At 36.4% G+C, this 24,123-nt stretch overlaps 1 protein-coding gene across 11 annotated transcripts in view; it reads right to left on the bottom strand.

Annotated features, from left to right (window-relative positions):
• Positions 1-24,123, bottom strand: part of LOC136841573 (longitudinals lacking protein, isoforms H/M/V-like) — a 131,829-nt gene that overhangs the window by 15,339 nt on the left and 92,367 nt on the right. Inside the window, exons 5-6 of one of the 11 annotated variants that reach the window (XM_067108604.1) lie at positions 7,877-8,281; positions 1,778-2,689 (exon numbers count right to left, since the gene is read on the bottom strand). The exons of 5 other annotated variants lie outside the window; for them this stretch is intronic. In XM_067108604.1, coding sequence (XP_066964705.1) covers positions 7,919-8,281 — 363 coding nt within the window. In that variant the 3' untranslated portion in view covers positions 1,778-2,689; positions 7,877-7,918. Of the gene's footprint in view, positions 1-1,777; positions 2,690-7,876; positions 8,282-12,680; positions 13,531-16,369; positions 18,550-19,253; positions 22,937-24,123 lie in introns of those variants that run through there. 5 more of the 11 variants (XM_067108614.1, XM_067108601.1, XM_067108600.1 and 2 more) reach the window with 5 other exon arrangements.

Raw genomic sequence — 24,123 nt, 5'->3', positions numbered from 1 at the left:
CTGTTTGTAATGTACTTTTTTATGAAAGATACTATTTGTAATATACTTTTTTATGAAAGATACTGTTTGAAATATACTTGTTTATGAAAGATACTGTTTTTAATATACTTTTTTAAGAAAGATACTGTTTGTAATATACTTTTTTATGAAAGATACTGTTTGTAATATACTTTTTTATGAAAGAAACTGTTTGTAATATACTTTTTTATGAAAGATACTGTTTGTAATTTACTTTTTTATGAAAGATACTGTTTGTAATGTACTTTTTTTATGAAAGATACTATTTGTAATATACTTTTTTATGAAAGATACTGTTTGCAATATACTTGTTTATGAAAGATACTGTTTTTAATATACTTTTTTATGAAAGATACTGTTTGTAATATACATTTTATGAAAGATACTGTTTGTAATATGCTTTTTATGAAAGATACTGTTTGTAATATACTTTTATGAAGATACTGTTTGTAATATACTTTTTATAGAAAGATACTGTTTTGTGATATACTTTTTATGAATGCTGTTTGTAATATACTTTTTATGAAGATACTGTTTTGTAATATACTTTTTATGAAGATATTGCTTGTAATATACTCTTTAGTTACTAAGAAAACTGAAATGAATTATTCTTGTTCACTCGTCTCATCCTTCGCCTTGATTTAACATTTGCTGGAGAGCAAGAAGAGGAATTTTATACAACTACAGACATCATCCTAAAGGGAAATTGAGTTAATTTTATGAAATTCACGGTAATCAAGTAAATGGAAAATATGAGTGTGTTTGTATATACTGCATATATATGTGTGCATATATTTACATTGTATATATGTATGTATATATATATATAATATATATATATATACATTAGATGTATACAATGTTCAACTGCTAAATCGTGAATGACCTCCCTCTGAAAAAACATTTGACAGCTGTGTGCGTGGTTTTTGTGAACAGACGCAAGCAGATAAATAACTAATTGAGAGAGAGAGAGAGAGAGAGAGAGAGAGAGAGAGAGAGAGAGAGAGAGAAACAACATATTGGCCTGCCCCGTTTTTCAAGCTCGACTGCCGTGTCTTCTTCCCTGACTGCACACAGTCGTGACTGTATGACTGGTTCTATTCTACCTTATACGAAGTCAAGCACGGATCCAATGACGGTAATAAAATTAGTAATATTAGTTCATGAAAATGCTGTTACTTGACTAAATAGTAATAGCAGCAGTTAAAGTAGTCGTAATTATAGTAGTTATAGTTATAATGGTTCTGTGTAAATGTTGTTTTTTATCATTTTTATTCTCTGAAAGTTTGATAAGTGTTATTCAATCTTCATTTAGCAACAGGAGGGTGAGCATGACAGTAACGAAAGTCTCGATTCTCCCTGATAACAGTCCTAGGAGGAAAGGACTTATGTGATAATAATAATAATAATAATAATAATAATAATAATAATAATAATAATAATAATAATAATAATAATGGAGAAACAAATCCACAATTATGTATATGTACAGATTTATCTTTAAATATATGTACATGGTACATATATTGAGCTGTGGATTTTTTTTTTCTCCATTTCAAGACTCATGCTACTATGAGTATTTTTTAATAATAATAATAAAATTACTTATGATGATTTATTGGTTGACCTCAGAGCTTTATCTAATAAAGATTTCACAAGGCAAAAGAAAAGAAAGAATGAAAATGAACAGAATAATGTTTGAAACGTTGTTTTAATAAAATCTAATTACATTTCAGGTTCAGAAATTGAAAATACAGACTTGAATCACTCGCCTTTATTATCAAATATCCCCATGAAACTAAATTCAATCAGGTCACGCATATGCGACAAGAGGCAGTGTCCAAAGAATACACGAAAGAATGTGATCACAGCAATTTGAGAATTGAAACAATACACAAAAGAATCAAATACATGTTCACAAATAATTGCACTCGTGGGAGGGACATGGTTTAACCAACAGTGTTTTGAAATGTCTGACAGTATTTAAAATGCAGGAAATATCTCATTTAAGAATTCACCACTCTGTGCCACGCTTCAACTGATGAGATGGACAGGAAAAAAAAATATATATATATACAGTATATACAGTATATATGTATATATATATATATGTTTTTTTTTTCACAGACTCCCGCCATCAACTTCAATTCAGTGCACTTTTAACAAAACCCACAAACAAACCGACAAATCTCCCAACACAAACGCTTCAGTAATCAACAGACAACTGCTACATGTTAAGCGCTCGATTCCTCGCACACATCAACAAACACAAACTGACCTTGCAAACGAGACAAACCAACTTTGCGCAAAATAGTGTGACAGACACAACAATCAAACACTTATGAAATCGGGCGAGCAAACCCCATAGAGTTTATCATCGCGAGTAATCCTGGTAGAGAAGAGCCGACGCGGGGTTCATCTCGAAATCGGCGGGCACTCTCTCCGTCGGGTGGTGGTTGCGGATGTGATGCTTGAGTTTGTCCTTGATGCCCGAGGCGTGGGGGCAGAACGGGCACTGGAAGGGCTTCACGGGCATGTGGGTGGCGGCCATGTGGCGCTTCAGGTGCCACTGTCGGTTGAAGCATCGGCCACAGACGGGGCACTGGAATAGTGTCATGCCGGCACCCACGGGTAAGCCTTCCCCCTCCGTCATGGCCGACGGCATCATCGCCTGCGAACACAAGAACACGACCCGTCACCAGCGTCAACAAAGCTTCAAGAGTCTCTCTCTCTCTCTCTCTCTCTCTCTCTCTCTCTCTCTCTCTCTCTCTCTCTCTCATATTCGGTATAAGGATTTTCTGTCCATTTCAGCCCACTTGATCACTTGGAGAAAATATATATGTGAATATCCTAGCTCCATAACCTTAGAAGTTGCAACGCCAGCGTACGGAAACCAATCAATCTCCCTCAAAGAAGCGATCATTCTACACAAATCTAAAACAAGCGACCACTTCGGTTGTTATTATGATCAGCCATCTAGACATCTTGAAATCTTGGGGAAAACAGCTCTTGTGATAGACGTAATTGAAACTGACTAATTACTTCTCCATTTTTTTTTTTTAAATTTAATTGACCTTTGCAGTAATACGAAAAATTCAAACTTTTTTTTAATAGTCATATTTATTATGAGTGCAGTTCAAAAAGTGTCTACTATATTTATACCTGTAATAAAAATAACTGATAAATAATCTACTCATTTTAACTTCAGTAACTCATAAGCCCCATCCTTTGTTAGTAAACAAGAGTATTTGCAAGTAAATACCCAATATCACTAGTAAATACCCAATATTCGTACAAAGTCCGTATGGAATAAAATCAATTCTCACTCCCTTCCTGACAGCTTGGTGGTGGTAACGTTAAACTAATGCCTTACTAGCTCAGTTTCGAATCAACACGTGTCTTTTTCACTCTAAAATTCGGATTCAAAGGTTTTTGTGGGAAAAAAATTAATCAAATAATCCTTAGAAAATTAAGCAAAGATCCCATAAAATCTGGGAATCAAGGAGTTAAGGATTCACCGTCTGCAGCCGATAAATTCACATTTATACGTTAACATGGTATAGTACAGACAGCATCAGGTAAGCAGTCAAGGAAAAAATCTTAAAATCTGTATCACTCTGTAACCCAAGTTCCTGTTGGCTCCATGCTAACTTCACTGGTTTACTGCCTTAATATGTCTGTCTGCATGTTTATGTACTGATGTAAGAGCCCACAGAAACAAAACTGACATAGGAAAACCATAATTTGGGGAGTGGCTACAACCCTGCATAGGCCTACTGTACCACTACACGAGGTTGTAGGAACATCTGAAATATAGGGTTACCAGTGTTGACTGTCAGGAGTTTACAATCATTTCATCCTGTTATATGACCGACACACGCACACACAGTATATATATATATATATATATATATATATATATATATATATATATATATATATATATATATGTATGTATGTGTGTGTCTTGCCTTAACATAGAAGAGTGCCGAAGAAAAAATTAAATACTGCATTCAAGTCCCGGATGATTTCGCCTTTAGTTTTCCATTACATCTCCAATGGGACTGATGCATAGTAAGTGAAAGTTTACCATTATATATATATATATATATATATATATATATATATATATATATATATATATATATATATATATATATATATATATATATATATATATATACCATAATCAGAAAGCTACAAACGTCCTTTAATATTAATTCACTCTACCTCGGAGTAATATATTTTCATGTTACTGAAGGGGAATTTTAGTTGATAATAAGTCCACCGTCCGTAAATGAACCAGCTTATTTGATGAGGAATCAGGACTACAGTGACTTTTACTAACCCAGTCGGCCACAAGAGAGTATAAGTGAATACCATCTCCCATCAACCCCACCCGTCGAACTCAGGTGTTTTCGTTTGGAGGCGATATCCACCCACCTCTGCCATGGGCCGTGTAGTGCGTTTTGCATGCGTAGCCATATTATGACTATTTATCACATCACAGTGATTCATAACAAATCAAGCTACAAACGTCCTTTAATATCAATTCCTCTACCTCGAGTAATATATTTTCATATATGTTACCGAGAAGGAATTTTTAGTTGATAATCAGTCCACATCCGGTAAATTCGAAGACCAATGACGGACGAGGAATCAGGACTACAGTGACACACTAACCAGTCGGCCACAAGAAGTATAAGTGAATACCATCTCCATCAACCCACCCATCAAACTCAGGTGTTTTGCGTTTTGGAGGCGATATCCACCCACCTCTGCCATGTTGACCGTGTGAGTGCGTTTGTGCTTGCGTGGCCATATCATGATTATTTATCACATCACCGTGATTCATATACAGTCGAAAGCTACAAACGCCCTTTAATATCCAATTCACTCTACCTCAAGTAATATATTTTCATATATGTTACGAAGAAGAATTACAGTTGATAATAAGTCCACCGTCCGTGAAATCAACCAGCGGCCAGACGAGAATCAGGACTACAGTGACACTAACCAGTGCGGCCACAAAGGAGTATAAGTGAATACCATCTCCCATCAACCCACCGTCGAACTCAGGTGTTTGCGTTTTGGAGCGATATCCACCCACTCTGCCATGTTGACCGTGTAGTCGTTTTATGCGCCCGTAGCCGTAATATGACTATTTATCACATCACCGTGATTCATATACAATCAAAGCTACAAACGTCGCTAATATCCAATTCACTCTACCTCCCGGAAGTAATATATTTTCATATATGTTACCGAAAATTTTAGTTGATAATAAGTCCACCGTCCCGTGGTCGAACCAGCGACGGACGAGGAATCAGGACTACAGTGACACACTAACAAGCGCACTACCGCGGTCAACATGGCGGTGGGTGGATATCGTCTCCAAGCGCCAAAACACCTGAGTTCGACGGGTGGGTTGATGGAGATGGTATTCTGCTACCTCTCTTGTGGCCGACTGGATTAGTGTGTCACTGTCTGATTCTCGTCCGTCACTAATTCCTGGAGCGTGAATATCAACTAAAAATTATTCGCCATTAACATATATAAACTATTACTTCGGTAGAAGTGAATTGGTAAGAAGACGTTTGTAACTTTCGTTGTATATGAATCACTTGATGGAAATGATAAATAATCGCTATATATATATATATATATATATATATATATATATATATATATATATATATATATATATATATATATATATATATATATATATATATTAGTGACAAAACAAACGAACATACAGGCGGTTGGAAAAAATTAATATAAGTGAGTTGACAGTAAACCGAATAGCGTCTGAGGTTAATGCATCATTTACAAATCTTGTTTATTCATGCGGGTTGCGGGTTATTTCACGCCTCTGCTCTAAGTTCGGGTAAACTACTTTCCTTAAAAACTACACATTTTACATACTTTTTTAAACAAATGGATCGAGTTCATACATTCCTTGGCTGATAATTACATTCTTTCAATAGCTTTCTTTTATGAAATTCGCTTCTATAACATTTCTTCCAGTATATTACTGGAAAAACTATCTTTTTAACCACTGTCCTATTGATGACCTGACTGTTTTCACTATCATGAAAAAAATTAGACTGTTGGTCTGTGCATATCTCATACATTTTAAGCTGTTCTGTTCTCGTTTCCCAGGATTTTCCCGTTTAATCTATATAAAAATTGTCCTTGTTCTTAATGAGCACTATTTCACTGCATTCTGGTCCTTAAAGCTACATCAATCCCAGAGTTCTTAAGGAGATACGGCATGTCTTTAAAATTATTATTATTTGGTGGTACAAGCAGGTTTTTTATATTTTAAGTTTCTCAGATGTTATAAAAATTCCTGTGCGCTGCTCTTAATGCATTGCCTTATAAAGAAGGATACTTAAATTTCCATTTCATCATCAATATGCTTATGGATAGATAAACGTAGTACGCTTAAAAACATGAATGTGAAGAAAAAAAAGTGTACCTTAGTTTTACCAGACTACTGAGCTGATTAACAGCAAACTGATTTTTTTTTACTTTACTGCTTTGGCTAGAATAAAAATGAGCATAGGTAGAAATATTTTCCGTACACACTGTATTTGAACCCATTACTACTACAGCTATGTATTAGGCAATTCAACAAGGGAAGATTACCGTCATTTTCCATTTCCATCGTGAACTCTAGTGGTGGGACCAATTTATCTAATTTATAAAAGAAAAGTATTTACAACTTTGTTCCAGTTTCAGGTGTCAATCTATTTTTCAAACAGTCTGTGTATTCGTTTGTACTGTCACTGTAGCATATATAATGTAAATTTCTACCACTTAGTATTAGTCCTCATGAAAGTGTCTTGGGGAAACTAAAGGCTATACCAGCCATGATTTATACCAAGTGTTTCATTTCTCTTGAGGAATAAACAGTATTTCTGCGTATAACAAGCATATATACATAATTATACATACATATATGCATGCATACATACATACACACACACATATATATATATATATATATATATATATATATATATATATTTATATTATATATATATATATATATATATATATATATATATATATATATATATATATATATACTATATATATATATATATATAAACGTTTATCACATCACCGTGACATTTTATGAACAAACATTAAGCTAAAAGTGCCCGTTTAATATCAATTCGTTCTACTTAGGCGTATCACCGAAGGGGAGTTATAACTGATAAATGATTCGGCACCTGGGGGACTCGAACACCCGACAGTACGTGTCAACGACTTCCAGTCGGCGTCGCTAACCATTCTGCTGTCGTTGCTAAGCACTGTCGGCCGTTCGAGTCACCCAGGTATCGAATCATTTATCAATTGCAATTCCCCTTCGATGATATTCCCGAAGTACAACGAATGAATGAATTTATAGCTTAACATTTGTATGTATATGTATATACACATATATTATATATATACAGATATATAAACATACATATATACAGTATATGTTATATATATATATATATATATATATATATATATATATATATATATATATATATATATATATATATATATATATATATATATATATATATATATATATATATATATATATATATATATATATATATTAAGACATATAATTGCACGCTTAAGGAAACATCCACCCTGTTTAAAGGACCTTTACTGAAAGACATTTTAAGGAAAACACGTTAATCCACAACATTAAATCAAAGCCCCCCCCCTCCCCAAAACCCCAACAAAAACAAATGGCGGAAGTAACATAACGAAAAGCCCCTCAAATATGAAACATTAATAAAGCAACGAAGCGCAAAAGACATCGCAATAAAATAATGCATACGTTTTGAAATCCAGTCCTTCTGCTGCACCTCCGTCAGGAGTTTCAGCAGTCCTGCCGGCCCCCTCCTCCTCCTCCTCCTCCCCCTCCTCTCTCCATCGGCACGGCCTCCCCCGGATGGATCTTTCGGATGTGGAGTTTGAGGTTGTCCTTGATGTTGGAGGCGTGGGGGCAGAAGGGGCACTGGAAGGGCTTCACCGCCAGGTGAGTGGCCAGGTGGCGCTTCAGGTGCCAGTGCCGCGTGAAGTTCCGCCCACAGACGGGGCACCGATACTCGTTCGGCCCTCCCCCCGACGAAGTCGACGCAGAAGAAGTCGCCGAGGAAGAGGCCGTCTGGTTCATGGCGGCCTCCAGGGGCGTCATAGGACCCGGCAGGACGACGCCCAAACTCAAGCCACCGGCCGTCGCCTGCAAGCACAAGACACACGCGTCAGCGCCCTCTCTGTCTCTTTCTCTCTGTCTCTTTCTTTCTGTCCACGCCCACCATTCTCACCCGTTCATTTCTCATCTCAAAAACATATACTCAATTCTAGTCACATCTTCTTAGGGCACAGCGCCAAAGGAACATCTGATTCAGCAATTCTAAATATACACTATATATACATAATATATAAAATATACATATATGTATGTATATATATATTTATATATATAACTATATATGTATACATACATTATATATATACATATACATATATATAATATAGTGATTGGATATATTGCGTATACATGCTTATCATATATACAGACAGCGTCTCTTGAGTGGCTCAAGAGTTTTATTCATAGTGAGCACATCTTCAGTCAAATAATCTATTACTACGGCGATACAATCTTACCTCAGTGGAAATACCACATGGAATAACATCATACGAACATTTTTGTGAAAGAAATATATGACAAAATTATGATGACTGATTACTCTAAAAAAAAAAAGAAGCAGAGTACTTTAAAGCCCTCACTTCTCACTATCAAAGTCAATAATTAAAAGAAAAACAAAGGCAACAACAGCACAATAACAACAGATGGAAAGTAAAAAAAAAAAAACAACATAAAAACCATACGACAATCTTGCTGAAAAGCAACAGATGGAACAACAACGACTGGAAATCATACGAGAAACAGCACAGCAGCCGACTTCGTAACAGCGTTCCTACTGAAATTATTTTTTTAAAGAAAACCTATCCCAAAGGATAAAAATATTATTATTATTATTATTATTATTATTATTATTATTATTAAGCTTTGCAGCTTTTACCTTCTCGTTTTCCTCACATTTGAAGCAATAGCGGATCCACAAATTGGGGCAATTAATTTTCGTATTATATATATATATATATATATATATATATATATATATATATATATATATATATATATATATATATATATATATATATATATTCTCTCTTTTTTTTATTTATATTATAATTTTTATATTTTTTCCCATTTTTATATTTCTTATTTATGTTATTATCTAAATCTTCAATATTATTATTTTGTCATTATTTTTCATGGGGGGAGGGGGCCACGTGCCCATGTCATCCCCCGCCCCTGCATCCGCTAGTGATTTGAAGGAGAATATATGAAATAAATCCGGCCTACCCACGTTGGACTCGAACCCACTAACTTATAGGTTAGACCGAAGTAGGTCCTGGACCGGGGTTATCCTACCCACAATGCAACGCGAAAGAAAGGGCAACCACGTCACTCTAACTGTATATATATATATATATATATATATATATATATATATATATATATATATATATATATATATATATATATACTAACTTAGCGTGAATTCGAAATTCACCTGAAAAGGTAAAGCATCTCTTCATATATATCTTTGCTTGACTTAGTACAGTATTAAAATGCATTTACTACGCGAATAATACATGTAGATTATGTTATTAGTACGAATAATATATATATATATATATATATATATATATATATATATATATATATATATATATATATATATATATATATATATATATATATATATACACATATACATATAAACTGTATAATATATATATATATATATATATATATATATATATATATATATATATATATATATATATATATATATGTGTGTGTGTATATATACACACATATACATGCTTATATTTTTATGCATGTATATGTACGTATTTGTATGTATGTTAGAATAACTGTATACTTGTATTCATTATTACCGAAAAATACCAATACACCAACAGATTTGGTAAAGAATAAATTTTTACATACTAATAACAATTAACTGGTAATTCTGCACAGTTAAAAATGTCAGATTGGGACGTTTCCTTCTATCTGCCAAACATGCAAATATTTGTGATTTAATATTAATCCGTGATAGTGTTCATTTGCCTCTCATCACATTTGAGCTCAAAAAGCAAAAAGTATTTGAAAACTTTTTCTCTTTTCTATACTACCAATTCATCCTTCAACACGACTCTTCTCCTCAACACTTATTACAGGGGCTGCAACTGCCGTCTCATCGCCTTCATGATTCACTAGAACTCAACCTCCTTTCATTTATCCCCCTCATCTTCTCAAAACAAAAAACCTTTTCTTCAGAAGCCGCCTTAAAATACTTGCTAGTTCAGGCAATAGGATCGGCAGTTGTGTTGGCAAGAGCATTTACCGTCCCCTACAATAATCATTCTCTATTTCAAATGCAAACAGCCCATAAAACCAGGACCCGTGTTTTCCCTAATTATGTTTTAAGGCTCTGGCCGGAATACCATTGAATTAACCAGACACTCATGTAATTTCGTGTATTACAAAATACATTTGGGGTACAAGGGTCTGAAAAAGTACAGAGCGTACAATATAAACCTGCAATCCGTCTTTGCATGAGATACAGAAAGAGAGGGAAAACTTTTCCTCGGAAGTAAAGGGTGACCTCAAAAGAAACACCATTCCATAACTACACTTACTTTATTTGCAAATGTTTTACAGAGAAATAAACCAAGATCTGAAACTCCATCAGATTCGATCTAAATCTGCGATCGTCTCTGCTTTCAAAATCACAGTCAGCTATCACCCTTTCAGTCCTTTTCTGTCTGAATTCACTGGATTTATTTACAAGTTCTTTTTTAATTTTCAACTCTCAGTAACTGTGTCACACTGTAAAATTCCTTTGGACGACTACACAGTGAAACAAAATGAACGAGAAATTTCCCGTAAAATAATCACTAAAATGTCCAGCATACCTTAGGGATTTGGTGCCATTAGCAATGGGTCCCAGTGCAGAAACTCAGAAACCACCATATAAAAGCCATGTATAAAAATTACCAGAAAAAACTCGATGTCAGATACAATCATGTAGATCCTAAACTTGAATGTTTTGTCATTGTGCCAAAAAATTAAAGTAAATCAAGTAAGAAATGAAAATTCCTAAACCCCATATGCAACTGAATGCAGTTTAAAATTAGCACCTTTTCTAACATCACTCAACATCTCGTCACCAAATTTTGTGACTACCTGATAATATTGGTGTCAGCACTTGAGTCAGTTCACAAATACCCATTTTTTTTTTAAGTATTGAAGTTGCGCTACTGTTGGCAGGACTGGGGTTGAGTGGCATCAGTTTTAACATCGATGTTGTCAACTACTTGTGGTAAGGTTTGGTGGCGAGATGTTGGGGGTTGAATGAATGAATAACCTTGAAACAGGGGAAGACCAAAACATATAACAACAACAACATCAGTAATACAGAATTCCAAATAAAAAATAAATACAGGGAAACGGGTAAAAAAAAAAAAAAAATAAGTCCATAACCTTTCAAAAATGAAAAGAATTGAGGAAAATCCCTCCTTCCACCTTTCAAATTCCAAGCATAACTTCAAATGAAATGCAAAATGAATATACAAGAACAAACTTATAGGAGACTCCATGCTACTTAATGAGAATCTGATCCTCTTCTGATGTCAATCACAGTACAGTTGGATTCCACTCAAAATAGATGATAAGATAAACCAACCTTGGAAATCTACATTTTTTTACAGCAGAAATAATAACGACATGAATGTTACTTCCTTTAAGCCCTCTATATTTTCTGAAAATAATAATGTGCACCTCCTACAACTCCACGCTATTTTATAAGAACAATACTAATATATCTTCAGTTATACTTAAGACTGATCATACGGTTTCATTGTATTAATGGCTGTCTTTATTCTTTATTCCACTTCAAATCTGTCAAATGAACACATTCAAAAGTTGTTCCTTCTCAGCTTGAGAACACCGCAATGGCTCGAGATTCATACTGCAGCATTGCTGCTTGGAAATGACACCAAACACCACAAAAATAAATAACCGAAATGTCCTGATTTTCTTCACGGGAAAAAATATCAAACAAAAGAATGTTTCCAATAACGGTTCTTATAAGAATGAGTGGAGAGAACGGTTTTTATTTATTGCTCGACTTTCCGATTTCCTACTCTAAACTTTGCTTCACTTCTCCTTTTTTTATTTCTTTTTTTAAGTACCGTGCCTTTCCTTCTTCCCTTTTATCTTACATTTTTAAACGTCTTCCTTTTCTAACTGCTTTTTTTTCCTCTTCACTTTCTAATTATGAACTTTCGTGCTTTCATTCATCATTACTCTGATTTTTTCCCCTTTGTTATTTTCTCATTCCAATAATGACTGCTTTTCATTCTTCATTATAATAACTATATTTTCCCCTTTTCTTTCCATGATTATTCACTCTGCATATTCTTCCTTCCTCTGATTGTTTCCCTCTTCCAAAATAAATATATTCTTCCTTATTGTCATCCATCTTTTTCCTCCTTCCTTTTCAAAATCATCTCCTTTTATTACCTTTCTTATGGTAATCTTTCTCAGTATTTCTTTCTTCGCTTCGCAAATGATCTACTCTTCCGCCTTAGTTACTTTTTCATTCAATCTAATTGTCTTAATCCTTCTATCATCTAAATCTTCCTTCAGTCTAATCATCATTCGCTTATCCTAGTTACTCTTCCTGATGCTATTTCCTCTATTCTTCTTTCTTGTTCTAATCATCTAATATTTTCACCTTGTTCCTTCTGCTCCTTGTTTATTACTCTCCACAAGGACAATGACTTTCATTGTCTCATCTTTCGTCTTTCTCACTCTCTTCTAATACTCACTTTTTTTTCCCACATTATCCAGATTCTTTCCGTAAACCTTAATCTAACTTGTCCTTCTTTCTTATCCTAATTATCGACTCCTTCTTTCCTTCCTTCCTTCTTTCCTTCCTTCCCATCTCTCCCCTAATTGTCCTTGACCAAGACGCCGGCGTCCACGGTGAAGGTGAAGGGCTTGTCCGGGTGGATGCTCCTGACGTGGCTCTTGAGATTGTGCTTGAAGTTGGACCGGTGGCTGCAGTAGGGGCAGCAGAAGGGGCGGGCGTCCGCGTGGGCGTGGAGGTGCCGCCGCAGCTCCCACCCGCTCAGGAAGGACTTGCAGCAGACGCTGCAGACGAAGTTGCTGACGCCGACGGCGCCTCCCACGCTGCTGGTCCCTCCTAAGGGAGTGCCGCTGCTGTTACCGGATCGCTGATGCTGCTGCTGTTGCTGCTGCTGCTGGTGCTGCTGCTGTGCCTGTTGCTGTTGTTGTTGTTGCTGCAAGCCGAACAGCATCAGCGTTGGAGATGAAGGTCTTCTCTGCAATATATAAAAGGTCCACTCTCAGTGAACAAGACTGCTGATGGAATCTTTACTTTGTGTCTTTTTTCTAAAATGATTTAAATCTTATTCATTTCTCACTTTTACATGGATGGTATTTTTTTTTTATTAACTCTCAATTTTGGGGCATAAATCTCCAGTTTTCTTCGTTACATGTCTATCATCACCTAGACGCTATTTTTTCCAAATTCTAATTTTAGGTCAAGCTTTCATGTTTGGAGGGAATTATCAAATTTGTCTTTCTCTTGTTTTGAGGTCTGTTATCAATTAGATACTACTTAGTTTTCCAATTTTTATCATCATAGGGATGACATGGCTTTCACGTTATTTTGTTTGTTTAACCACGCAATGACTAGCCGTTTCGTGTATTATTATTATTATTATTATTATTATTATTATTATTATTATTATTATTATTATTATTATCATTATTATTATTATTATTATTATTATTATTATTCAGAAGATGAAACCTATTCATATGGAACAAGCCCACCAAAGGGGCCACTAACTTGAAATTCAAGCTTCCAAAGAATATAAAGTGTTCATTACGAACAAGTAAGAGGAGGTAAAGGGTAGTACAAATAGAAGAGATCCCACTTATTAAAGAAGAAAAAAAAAGGAAATTAATGAAATAACAAATAGATAAATAATATTAAAATGCAAGGAGAATAGTATTAGGGATGTATTGAATTGCACCTTCGCTTGAACTTCTGGAGTAATACTAAACAAATCAATTAAAATGAGTCTTTACATGGCAGCAACAATATCAACAAACCCAGGAACCTTCAACTTACCAAAAAAAAAAATTAAATAAATAAACAATAAAAAATAAAACACTTTTACAACCATCAATTTCGAAAATGCTAACTTGAACATTGGTACTCAGACACTCCGCATGTTCAAACCAGTAATCATTTTTCAAACAAGCTGGAATTTGATTCCGACTTGGAATGATCATTTTCCCTCGACTAAAACACGCACAAAAAAAACCGTCACTTTGCAAAATGTAAATCTCTCTCTCTCTCTCTCTCTCTCTCTCTCTCTCTCTCTCTCTCTCTCTCTATATATATATATATATATATATATATATATATATATATATATATATATATATATATATATATATATATATATATATATATATATATATACTATTGAACAATGAGAACTCCCTTCCTCCCTCCTTTTCCCAGACCCCCTATTATGAACCTCCCATTCCTCCTTTTCCTGGTTTTCTCTGAGTCTTGGCTAGTTGCGGGTATTGGGTTGGCCCTTCCATTTGTCTGCATCAGTTAAAGTGAAGAGATCAACCTTTCTCCCTTGGGAAATTTAACATTTTCTCTGAACTGGGAACTTCGCGGCTTTTTAATCTCTAAAGTTTCAAACTCATGCATCCTGTCATTCCAAACTCTAACCCCGGAATGTTAAACTTTAAAACTTGTCATTTAAAATTCTTTAAACATGAACATTCAAGCTCACTGTAGCCCACAATTTCGAACCTTAAACCCGGCCTTCCTAATTTCTCTAAACCTTGAACTTCAAACTTCAATCTCTTAACTTTCAAACTCTTGGAACCTGACCTTCCATACTCTTCAAACCTGGAATTTCAAAATCCTTTCAAGCTTGGAAGTTCAAACCAAAGTCATACTTAACCAGTTGTAATAAATGTCACTGAAGGGTTATAAAAAAACAGGTAAAAAAAATGCGCGGAAATTTCTTAGGCGCAATCGAGTTTTCTGTACAGTGTATAATGCTGTATGAAACTCACCTACGGCCCATGAAACTCTCAACCGCGGCCCATAAAACTCACAGCCACAGACCGGTGGTTGCATGTGTTGTTGGAGCCTACAGCGGTGCCAGACGCACGATCAAGGTTAATTTTAACATTAAATAAAATAAAAACTACTGAGGCTAGAAGGCTGTAATTTGGTATGTTTGATGATTGGAGGGTGGATGATCAATATACCAATTTGCAGCCCTCTAGCCTCAATAGTTTTCAAGATCTGAGGGCCATCTCAATAGTTTTCTTTTACAGAAAACTAATATCAAATACAACACACCCACACACACACACACACACACACACACTTCCAACTCCACCTAGCAACAAATTGGAAGACAAAATCAACGAGTAAATAAACTTCGAGTGCATCGCATTTACACCTCAGGCCCGACAAAGATAAAAAAAAGTTACAACAATTTTTTTTATTTATAAGACCAGTTACTGACAACAGGAATATTTATAACTATAAAAGTAGTTATAAATATTTATAACTACTTATTTTGGACGGATCACCTAAAATTTGTGAAAAAAAAATTTTATGTGAAATTCCGGAGAAATACATCTGGGTAATATTACGGGGAAGGGCTCAACTGACTAAACTGGGGGTAAAAAGTGAATCTGATTATGGTGAAGGAAATAAATATGTAAAGAAAAGGAAACTTAAGAGGAAAATGTTCACAGCAGAACATCAACTGGGTAAAACTGTTGTCGGAAAAATAAGTTAAAATTACGAAAGAGGAAAAACTGGGCAAAATACTGGTGAAAGGAAAACTGGGTTTAACTCTGAGGACAGATGAAACTAGTTAAGATTAGGGAAAAATAATAATAATAATAGTTGAACATACATGAAGTATCATCAGAATGAAACCGATAAACATACTTTTTATCGTAAAAGTTATAGGATGTAATTTTTTTTGGAAGAAAACCTCTTATTCATATATGCACAAATACCCCAATACTTTGTCATTATTCGGTTTAAAATATATTATTCAAAAAAATACATTTTGGGGGGAACTGGCACATGAAACAAAATTTCCGGATAATACGTTTTATTGAGAAAAGAATCACAGCTGGTGCTCAATTAAAAGTAGAACTGATGTGGCATAAGGACTGCATTCCTTTATCATTCACTCTTATGTTTCCTTTCATGTTTATTTACTATTCCTTATAATAATTTTGTGCATTTTTTCTGAATTATGCCAGAGCTTTATCGTTTTTAAACATTCTAATACCCAAGTTCTTAGCATGTTATCAACGCTCTCTTAATTTGAATTAATTCCCAATATTTCAGTTTGACTGCATATTTTACTAGTGCTAACAGTTTCATTAATTCTCTTGCTCAAACATTCTTTTACTCCATTTTACAGATGCAACAAGTATTGCAACAATGCCTCAACAATCACTGACTCTTCGTCACTAAGCATAACTAAATTTCTGTAGTTCCCAAACTTCTTTAATGTGATTATGTTTAAACCTTTTCCTTCATTCCAGGTAAGTTTATTCTCGAGAGCCTGAGAGCAAAAGTTACGGAAAACACCACCTTCATTAACATGACTATCATTACCCTCATGAACAAAGTTTCATCTGAGTAACTATTATTACTGGGACTTGGAAAAAAATACTACGTTCTATACCAGCAAAAGTTGGCAACGAGGAGACCGTGTCTGGAAAATACATGTTGCTCACTACTAGGTAAGTATAAACTTACAAAAGCTGTGGTTATCGTCATCATCATTATAAACGCTACAAAGACAGCTTTTTCCTTTGTGAGGTTAAGAGGTATAATGCGAGTTCCTTCAACTCCTCTCTTTCTGCCTGAACTTTCATCAGGTCTAGTTCTCCAAGATCTCCTAGGCCACCTGCTACTTGCGCGTCTATTGCGTTTTTGACCAACCGCTTGTCTCCCATTCTCTTCACATGTCCACATCATCTCAATCTGAGAGCTCGGCCTCTTCCTTATCAGACTCTCGATGCTACATCTCTCCACCAATCCCTCATTCGTGATGTGATCTTCCCATCATACTCCGGCCAGGTATCTTAACATTCTGTGGTCACAGGTTTTTAAAATCTCTATTTTACTTGTCAGAGCTCAAGTTTCTATTGCACAGAGTACCCAGTGTAAGTCTTTGCGCTCGCTCTCTCTCTCTCTCTCTCTCTCTCTCTCTCTCTCTCTCCACTAATGGGGAATTTTTATGTACTAGTCGTCTAGCTATCTCTCTCCATTTCATCCAAGCTACATCTACCCTTTCTTACCGCTCTCTCGACTCCTCCTTCAGAGTCCAGCGTATTGACGTGAATTTCATACAGTAAAATTATATAGAAACAATTAGCAACAATAAACCCCAGCCCCACCACAAGAAAAATATTGCGTGATATGCTTTAAAATAATCTGAATTCTCTTAAATATCACATTAATTTATATATGAGTAATAACTGTATATTTGCCATAGAAAAAAATATTGCAAAACAGATGAAACATTATGAAACTTGTTTTACGACGAAGTCAGATTTTCAAATAGGAAGAGATCCATCACCTGTGCTTGAACGAAGTATAATGATACTAAATACTTGACTCGTACAACCTTCAATCCTTGTATCCTTCAGGCCAGGGCATGGTACAAGAATTGGTGTTTGTCCTACCGGCTTCTACTTCAAATAAAAAAAAAAAAAATCCCCTCAAGCACTAAGACCACCAAAAGGTTTCCATATCAGATGAGTCTCAGCTTATCGAATGTTCCCAATGTAACTGAGTGGGTCTCTGCGTGAAGAAAAATGTTCCCCAAACACACTGTCTTAGACAGAAAGTTTCCACCTCAGACGAGATTGAGTTTACTGAGATGTTCCCACTGATTGAGGTGGACCGTCCTGAGATGCCTCGTGAGGTGGTGCTTGACGTTCATCCTCTTGAAGCAGAGCGGGCACTGGAAGGGCCTCTCGCCCGTGTGGATGATGCGGTGCCTCTCCACCAGCTGCCTCCGGTTGCGGCCGTAGAAGAGCTTGCCGCAATCCGGGCACTGGAGGGCGGGCACCGAATCGCCGCCGCAGCCAGGTCCTTGGAATGGATCTGCCGAGGGAGCGGTCGCAGCCTCTCCTGCTCCTGACATCAACCCAGCCCCCATGACACTGTCAGGAGCCCCCCCAGGCCCAACCAAGGAGGAGGGGTTCAGGGGCCCGTCTGTCTCCTCCGGGACCCCAACACTACCACCCACCACCTGCGGAAGACAGAAGGTGGTTTTCAGATGGGATCGTTCTTTTGCATAGCTGGGTGGTGTGTGTATGTGTGTGTGTGAGTGTGTAGAGGAAGGGACAGTGATATAAGAAGCATCACACACACACACACACACACGGACATACAAACCGTGTACCCACAAATGACCAAGCGCTCAAAACATAAATTAATGATTTACCATAAATAGTTATACAAACACACCTATGGTGCGCACACAGAGCTCTCCCTCTTCCATTAAAACTACAAAAAAGTAGATCAGTCGATCTAGTCCTATCAATAGCTTTGCAGACCCTATACAGGACAGTCAACACAACGCCTAACAGGAGTACATGGAGACTGAATGCAACTGGTCACAATTACCAGGAAACGCGTACGCAGCAAACATATCCCTCCCAGAATTCTTAGCTTCGTGCTTTCCTCGTCTATTTGGATACGTTATCTAATCTGTGATCCTAATATCTCCAGAAGGAAATGCAGAATATGAAGAACATTCCCTATCGGAATTCCTGAGTTTGATCTGAGCGCCACCAGAAATCAATTAAGGCAACAACCTATCTGGCAACCAAGGTGTAAATACACAATGAACCATCCTTCGACACGAGTAAAGTATAAATACACCCGAGACTATACAGAGAAATGATCACATGAATACAGCACTCTAGGGGAACCAAGTGAAACATAAGAAAATCGTATTTATTCCTTTATTCTACAAAGGATACAAGTAAAAACCACATGCTATCACTTTTTTTCCATAAGACAGTGTACATTCTCTAGACATACTGATTGTACTAGTGCTGGGTATGGTTATGTACAACTTACCAGAAATAAAAAACAACACTGGAGCTTCCACACAACAGAACAATCCCTTCAACAATCCAAAATGAAATTACAGTAAACGTCAACCACGTGACCTTGATATGATTACAATAATAAATATTCCACTGCTAATCACATTTGGAATTTTTCATGCAGTTCCCTATTTAATTTACAATACTGGCAATTTTTTTCTCATATATAATGTCACTGATTACGACAAATTCTCAGCTCTTTCTTAAAGGATAACAGGCAATGATGCACAATTCTTCAAGAATAAGGAATATCTTGATAAAGATCTGATGCTAGCAAACAGACTCTAACAGTTTTCAACCAGTTAATATTCCTTGACAGGTTACGTTAGCAACACATACACAAACCGACAGTTGGTCAAACCAGCAAACACTCTTCACTAGTAACACATCCCCGTAGACAGTTCAGTAATTGCTGCTTTCTACCCGTCTTAAACTAGCACAGTGTTATTAGCTATCAAAGACTGGGATTGAGCATGGAATCTGGAACTTGTATCTGAACCATAAAAAGAAACCAAACATATACGCTTTTCCATTGTACAAATCAAAACGTTGTGATTCATGATCAAACTTAAATGTACCCAAAATTATAACGGTAAAAACCGTAAATAAAAAATTATATTCTGATAACGTTCACAGTATCTGAACAAATTAACAAATAACAAATTTCATATGGAAATAACATTGTTATGCCAACTACAGAGAGTATCACCTACATCCCACAACATTTATATAAAAGAAAAATAACTTTCAAATTCTTCTGCTTCAAACCAATCCAAAAACTTCCCTCTTGCTAAGCTTTTTAATTATTCAAATGACTTTAGCAAAAGTCTGGAATGTATTGATCACTAAAGGAAACAAAATTAACAATAATAATGTGTCTTTCACTTTGCTACATTTCTCTTCAATATGCTAAATACATATGCAAACAAATTTTCAGTTTATGTATAACAAAATATATATTCAAATTGGATGCCATTCCAGCATGTGCAATTTAGGGACATATTTTGCCCAAAAACCGCTTTCTTGTTGTATTGTAATCTACTTTGTCCAAATATGCAAACAAAACATCCATTCCTCTTTTTGCTAATGTACTTAGCCAAATTCATAAAGATTTCATTTCACTGTAGTGTGTTTTGTCAAACACTCGAAAAAAATTCATTTCAATTCCCTATGATACGTTTTGTCAACTAAAACATCCCCGCCCAATTTACTGCTGTGCGTTGTATAAGTAAACTTTACATCATTCATCTTCTTTTCCCCGTGGTGTGATTTACCAGAACAGACAAACATAAAACACTCATTCCTAAATCCAGTGTGGCGGCATTTGTCAAAAAAAAAGTCTAGAACGCAACTCTTATCGCTGCAGAGTATTCTGAAGGTGAAAGAGATCAGAGTGCCTTAGATGCAAGTGAGTCTTCAGGTTCCACTTGTATTTGGCCCTGTAGGGGCAAAAGTCGCACTGGAATGGCCGCTCTCCAGTATGGATACGCATGTGCCGTTCCAACTTGGACTTCTTGGCCTGGTCCTTGCCTTCGAACCTGCGCCCGCACACGGGACACACCAGGACCCTACTCCGCTGCAGGGGGTGGGGGGCCTGTGGACGACAAAAGACAAACGCTCTTCACTGCCACACTCACTGACACACTTTCAGGGGAGAAATATTCTTCAGAACAGATAAAAATCAATGAAATTATCAAGGACAGAGAAATATGGTGTATTCGGTGTGTTCCTACAAAAGAAATTTTTGGGAGGTGAATCTGAAATTCGTCATCACCATGCTTACTTCGTAAGCTTCAAAACTGAAAAACTGCCTTAAACAAAAAACAAAAATATTTAACTTATCGCAGTCGGGGAAGAAAGTGAGCTCCTATAAAATACTTCTTTTCTTGCCCTGCTCACTGACGGACGCAACCTAAGTTTTGTCAACAAATTCGGTGAGGCTTCCGTTTTTTGTAGGAGGCAAATGTGTTGGTAATCCGGAGTGACAATGCGGCATAGAGGAAAGGGAAAACAAAAAATTAAATGGCCTTGCTCTGGTCTAAAAGGACAGTTATACACGTTACTGATGGATGCGTGCACTACACTTTCAGATCTCGATTAGAGTGAACCCAAGTAACACGAAAATCCTCTAGATTTTATTGCAGTTATGTGCATTACCTACCAGCGAAAGGTAGTAAGTGTGCTTTATACATTCCAGACACTTCAGACACCAAGGAAATGGGTGCAATTGTAATCACAGTTAAACTTTTGATGAATGGATGTGCTAGTTCCTTTATTTAAGTGAAAAGATGGCACAAAAATTGGTCCGCAACATCAAATGACAGTCTGTTTCCAAATTCTAAGTTTGTTGTTTTTGTTGTTAGACAAAGCAGGCCATACGCCAGCCAAGACTCTTGCTATTACAGGCAACCCGTAAGGAACCTTTATTGACATCCAAGAGACTAGCGACGATTACAACCTCATTTCATCCCGTATAATGCAAACAGATTGTCTTATTACAAACGCACGTAACAAATTTTAACATGCAGCACTACAACAAATATTTTACATATTCAAATTGGTGGATTACTTCAGGTGCACACAAACTGGAAACATATACACAAATAAATACTTGAAATGACTTCCATTACCGTTCAAACTTTTCATGATTTTTTTTCTGCCATATTCTACATTATCTTAATCTTGGACCAAATGAACTTTAACAAAAGAAATAATCGTCAGGTCTAACTCCAGAGACATCAGGAATCAAATTTCAAATTGGACATTTTTGCTTCACCCTGCTGCATATATGAGCAGATGCACAAATATGGAAAAATATTTGGTGTATCCCAGATGAAAATGTTTCCAACCCAGGCCCATGAAAGCGAGGCGAAATCACATCAACAGCAGGTACCCTCTGTTAGTACAGAACAAAAACAACTACTTTTCCTTCTCTCATTCACACTGGTATTCACAAAACAAAACTTGAATCTTTTTTCTGGAAATTACCGATATATAATTCTATTGCTATTTTTCTAACTGGACAAAATACTACTCAATACCATCAGGTTTTGGGAGGGGTGACAGGAGTATAACACAATGGTGTCTCGTGGAAACATTCCTTCCCTTTTTCTTCTACATATCACTCAAACACACAAACATATCCTTTCCATGCCTAGCCTCTATGTGGGTCTTCAGATTGCCCTTCCGGTTTGCCCGGTGAGGGCACAGGGGGCACTGGAAGGGCTTGACCCCCGTGTGAATTTGCATATGGCGCTCCATGTTCGACTTGCTGTTCCTCCCGTGGAACGTCTTGTTGCATACGGTACAGGTCAACTCCTTCCAGGCCTGGCCACCTTCACCATCCGAGCTGCTTCCTCCTCCCCCTCCTCCTCCTCCTCCTCCTCCTCTAGTTCCTTCTGCTGCCGTCTCTTTGACGTGAGGGCGAGGAGAGGGAGGCACGAGATGATGAGGAGGAGGAGGGGCGTGAGGGTGGTGGTGCTGTCGCGGCGAAGGGGACGGTGGACAAGGGAGGATCTCTCTCTGAAACACAAGAGCAAAAGGTCGCCTTTTAAGCCCTCGTTTTCTTCTGTCGGGTTGGCAGAGGCTCTCCCACTAAAACTCTCTCTCTCTCTCTCTCTCTCTCTCTCTCTCTCTCTCTCTCTCTCTCTCTCTCTCTCTCTCTCTCTCTCTCTCTCTCTCCTTCCTCTTAGCATGCTCTAAATGATCAGTAGTCAAGTGGAAGATGTTATCAGTCATAAATAAAACCCTAAAAATCCTATTCTACATAACCTAATCATCACAACGACATAATCAACAACAAAAATTTGTCTCCGGTGTTTACTAAACTTTCTTTACTAATGACTTCCGTGTAATGCACTTGCATATATTGAGAAATACACAAAACCACTTTTACAAATATAACATTGCAATACATAACGATTCTTGTTACATAACACGTAATTAGAAGATGATTACGTTGAAAAGTTCCCGACTCAACTTCACCTTGATTCAGCCTACGAAAAGTCATCGGGAATGCACCCCTGTTGGGTCTATAAATAAGGTAATATATAAACTAACAATATTCAGAAAAAAGTATGGCAGAAAAACTAAAAAATAATTTCACAGTAACAACTTTTCAACCCAACAAATCAAACATGGCACTGATTGACTGATTTGCAGCACATCAAACTACAATGCCACTTATCAAACAAGAATTTCACTAGAATGAGATTTTAAGACATTAAATCAACCCAAATTCTTTAACTCGTTCCATTTTAACACAGATTAAAACTGGTACTTACCAGATAATATTTAATTAATTACGTAATCATTAATCTTACTCAGTTCCAGACGATCACCCGAACCCACTTCAATAATCTGCTCCAGAGGTTTCCAAGGATAAGAGAACATCGTACACTCTGTACAACAGAGCAAAATCTGTCCTAAAGAGGATACGGGGATTTCAGCTTCAAAACGCTGATAATAAGTTTGGAATAACAAGAGCTAGGAATATAGAACGCTCACAATTTATATTCGGACTCCTAAATTAGTGTCAGCCAATTCCATCTGATAAATTCCCATTTGTCAGCATTTCTGGTGAAAAGCATTTCACTGCAACTCTCACCATAAGTGATGACAAACCCACCTCTCAAAACAGGTAGATAAAATGATTCACAAAAAACAAAACAAGACGTGAGAATTCCACAGTCCAGAAGACCCTGGCACGA

The sequence above is a fragment of the Macrobrachium rosenbergii genome, chromosome 9 (genome assembly GCF_040412425.1).
Source record: "Macrobrachium rosenbergii isolate ZJJX-2024 chromosome 9, ASM4041242v1, whole genome shotgun sequence".
Classification (NCBI taxonomy): Eukaryota; Metazoa; Arthropoda; class Malacostraca; order Decapoda; family Palaemonidae; genus Macrobrachium; species Macrobrachium rosenbergii.
Note: the sequence above shows the minus strand (reverse complement) of the source record. Positions and strands in the feature narration are given on the sequence as shown.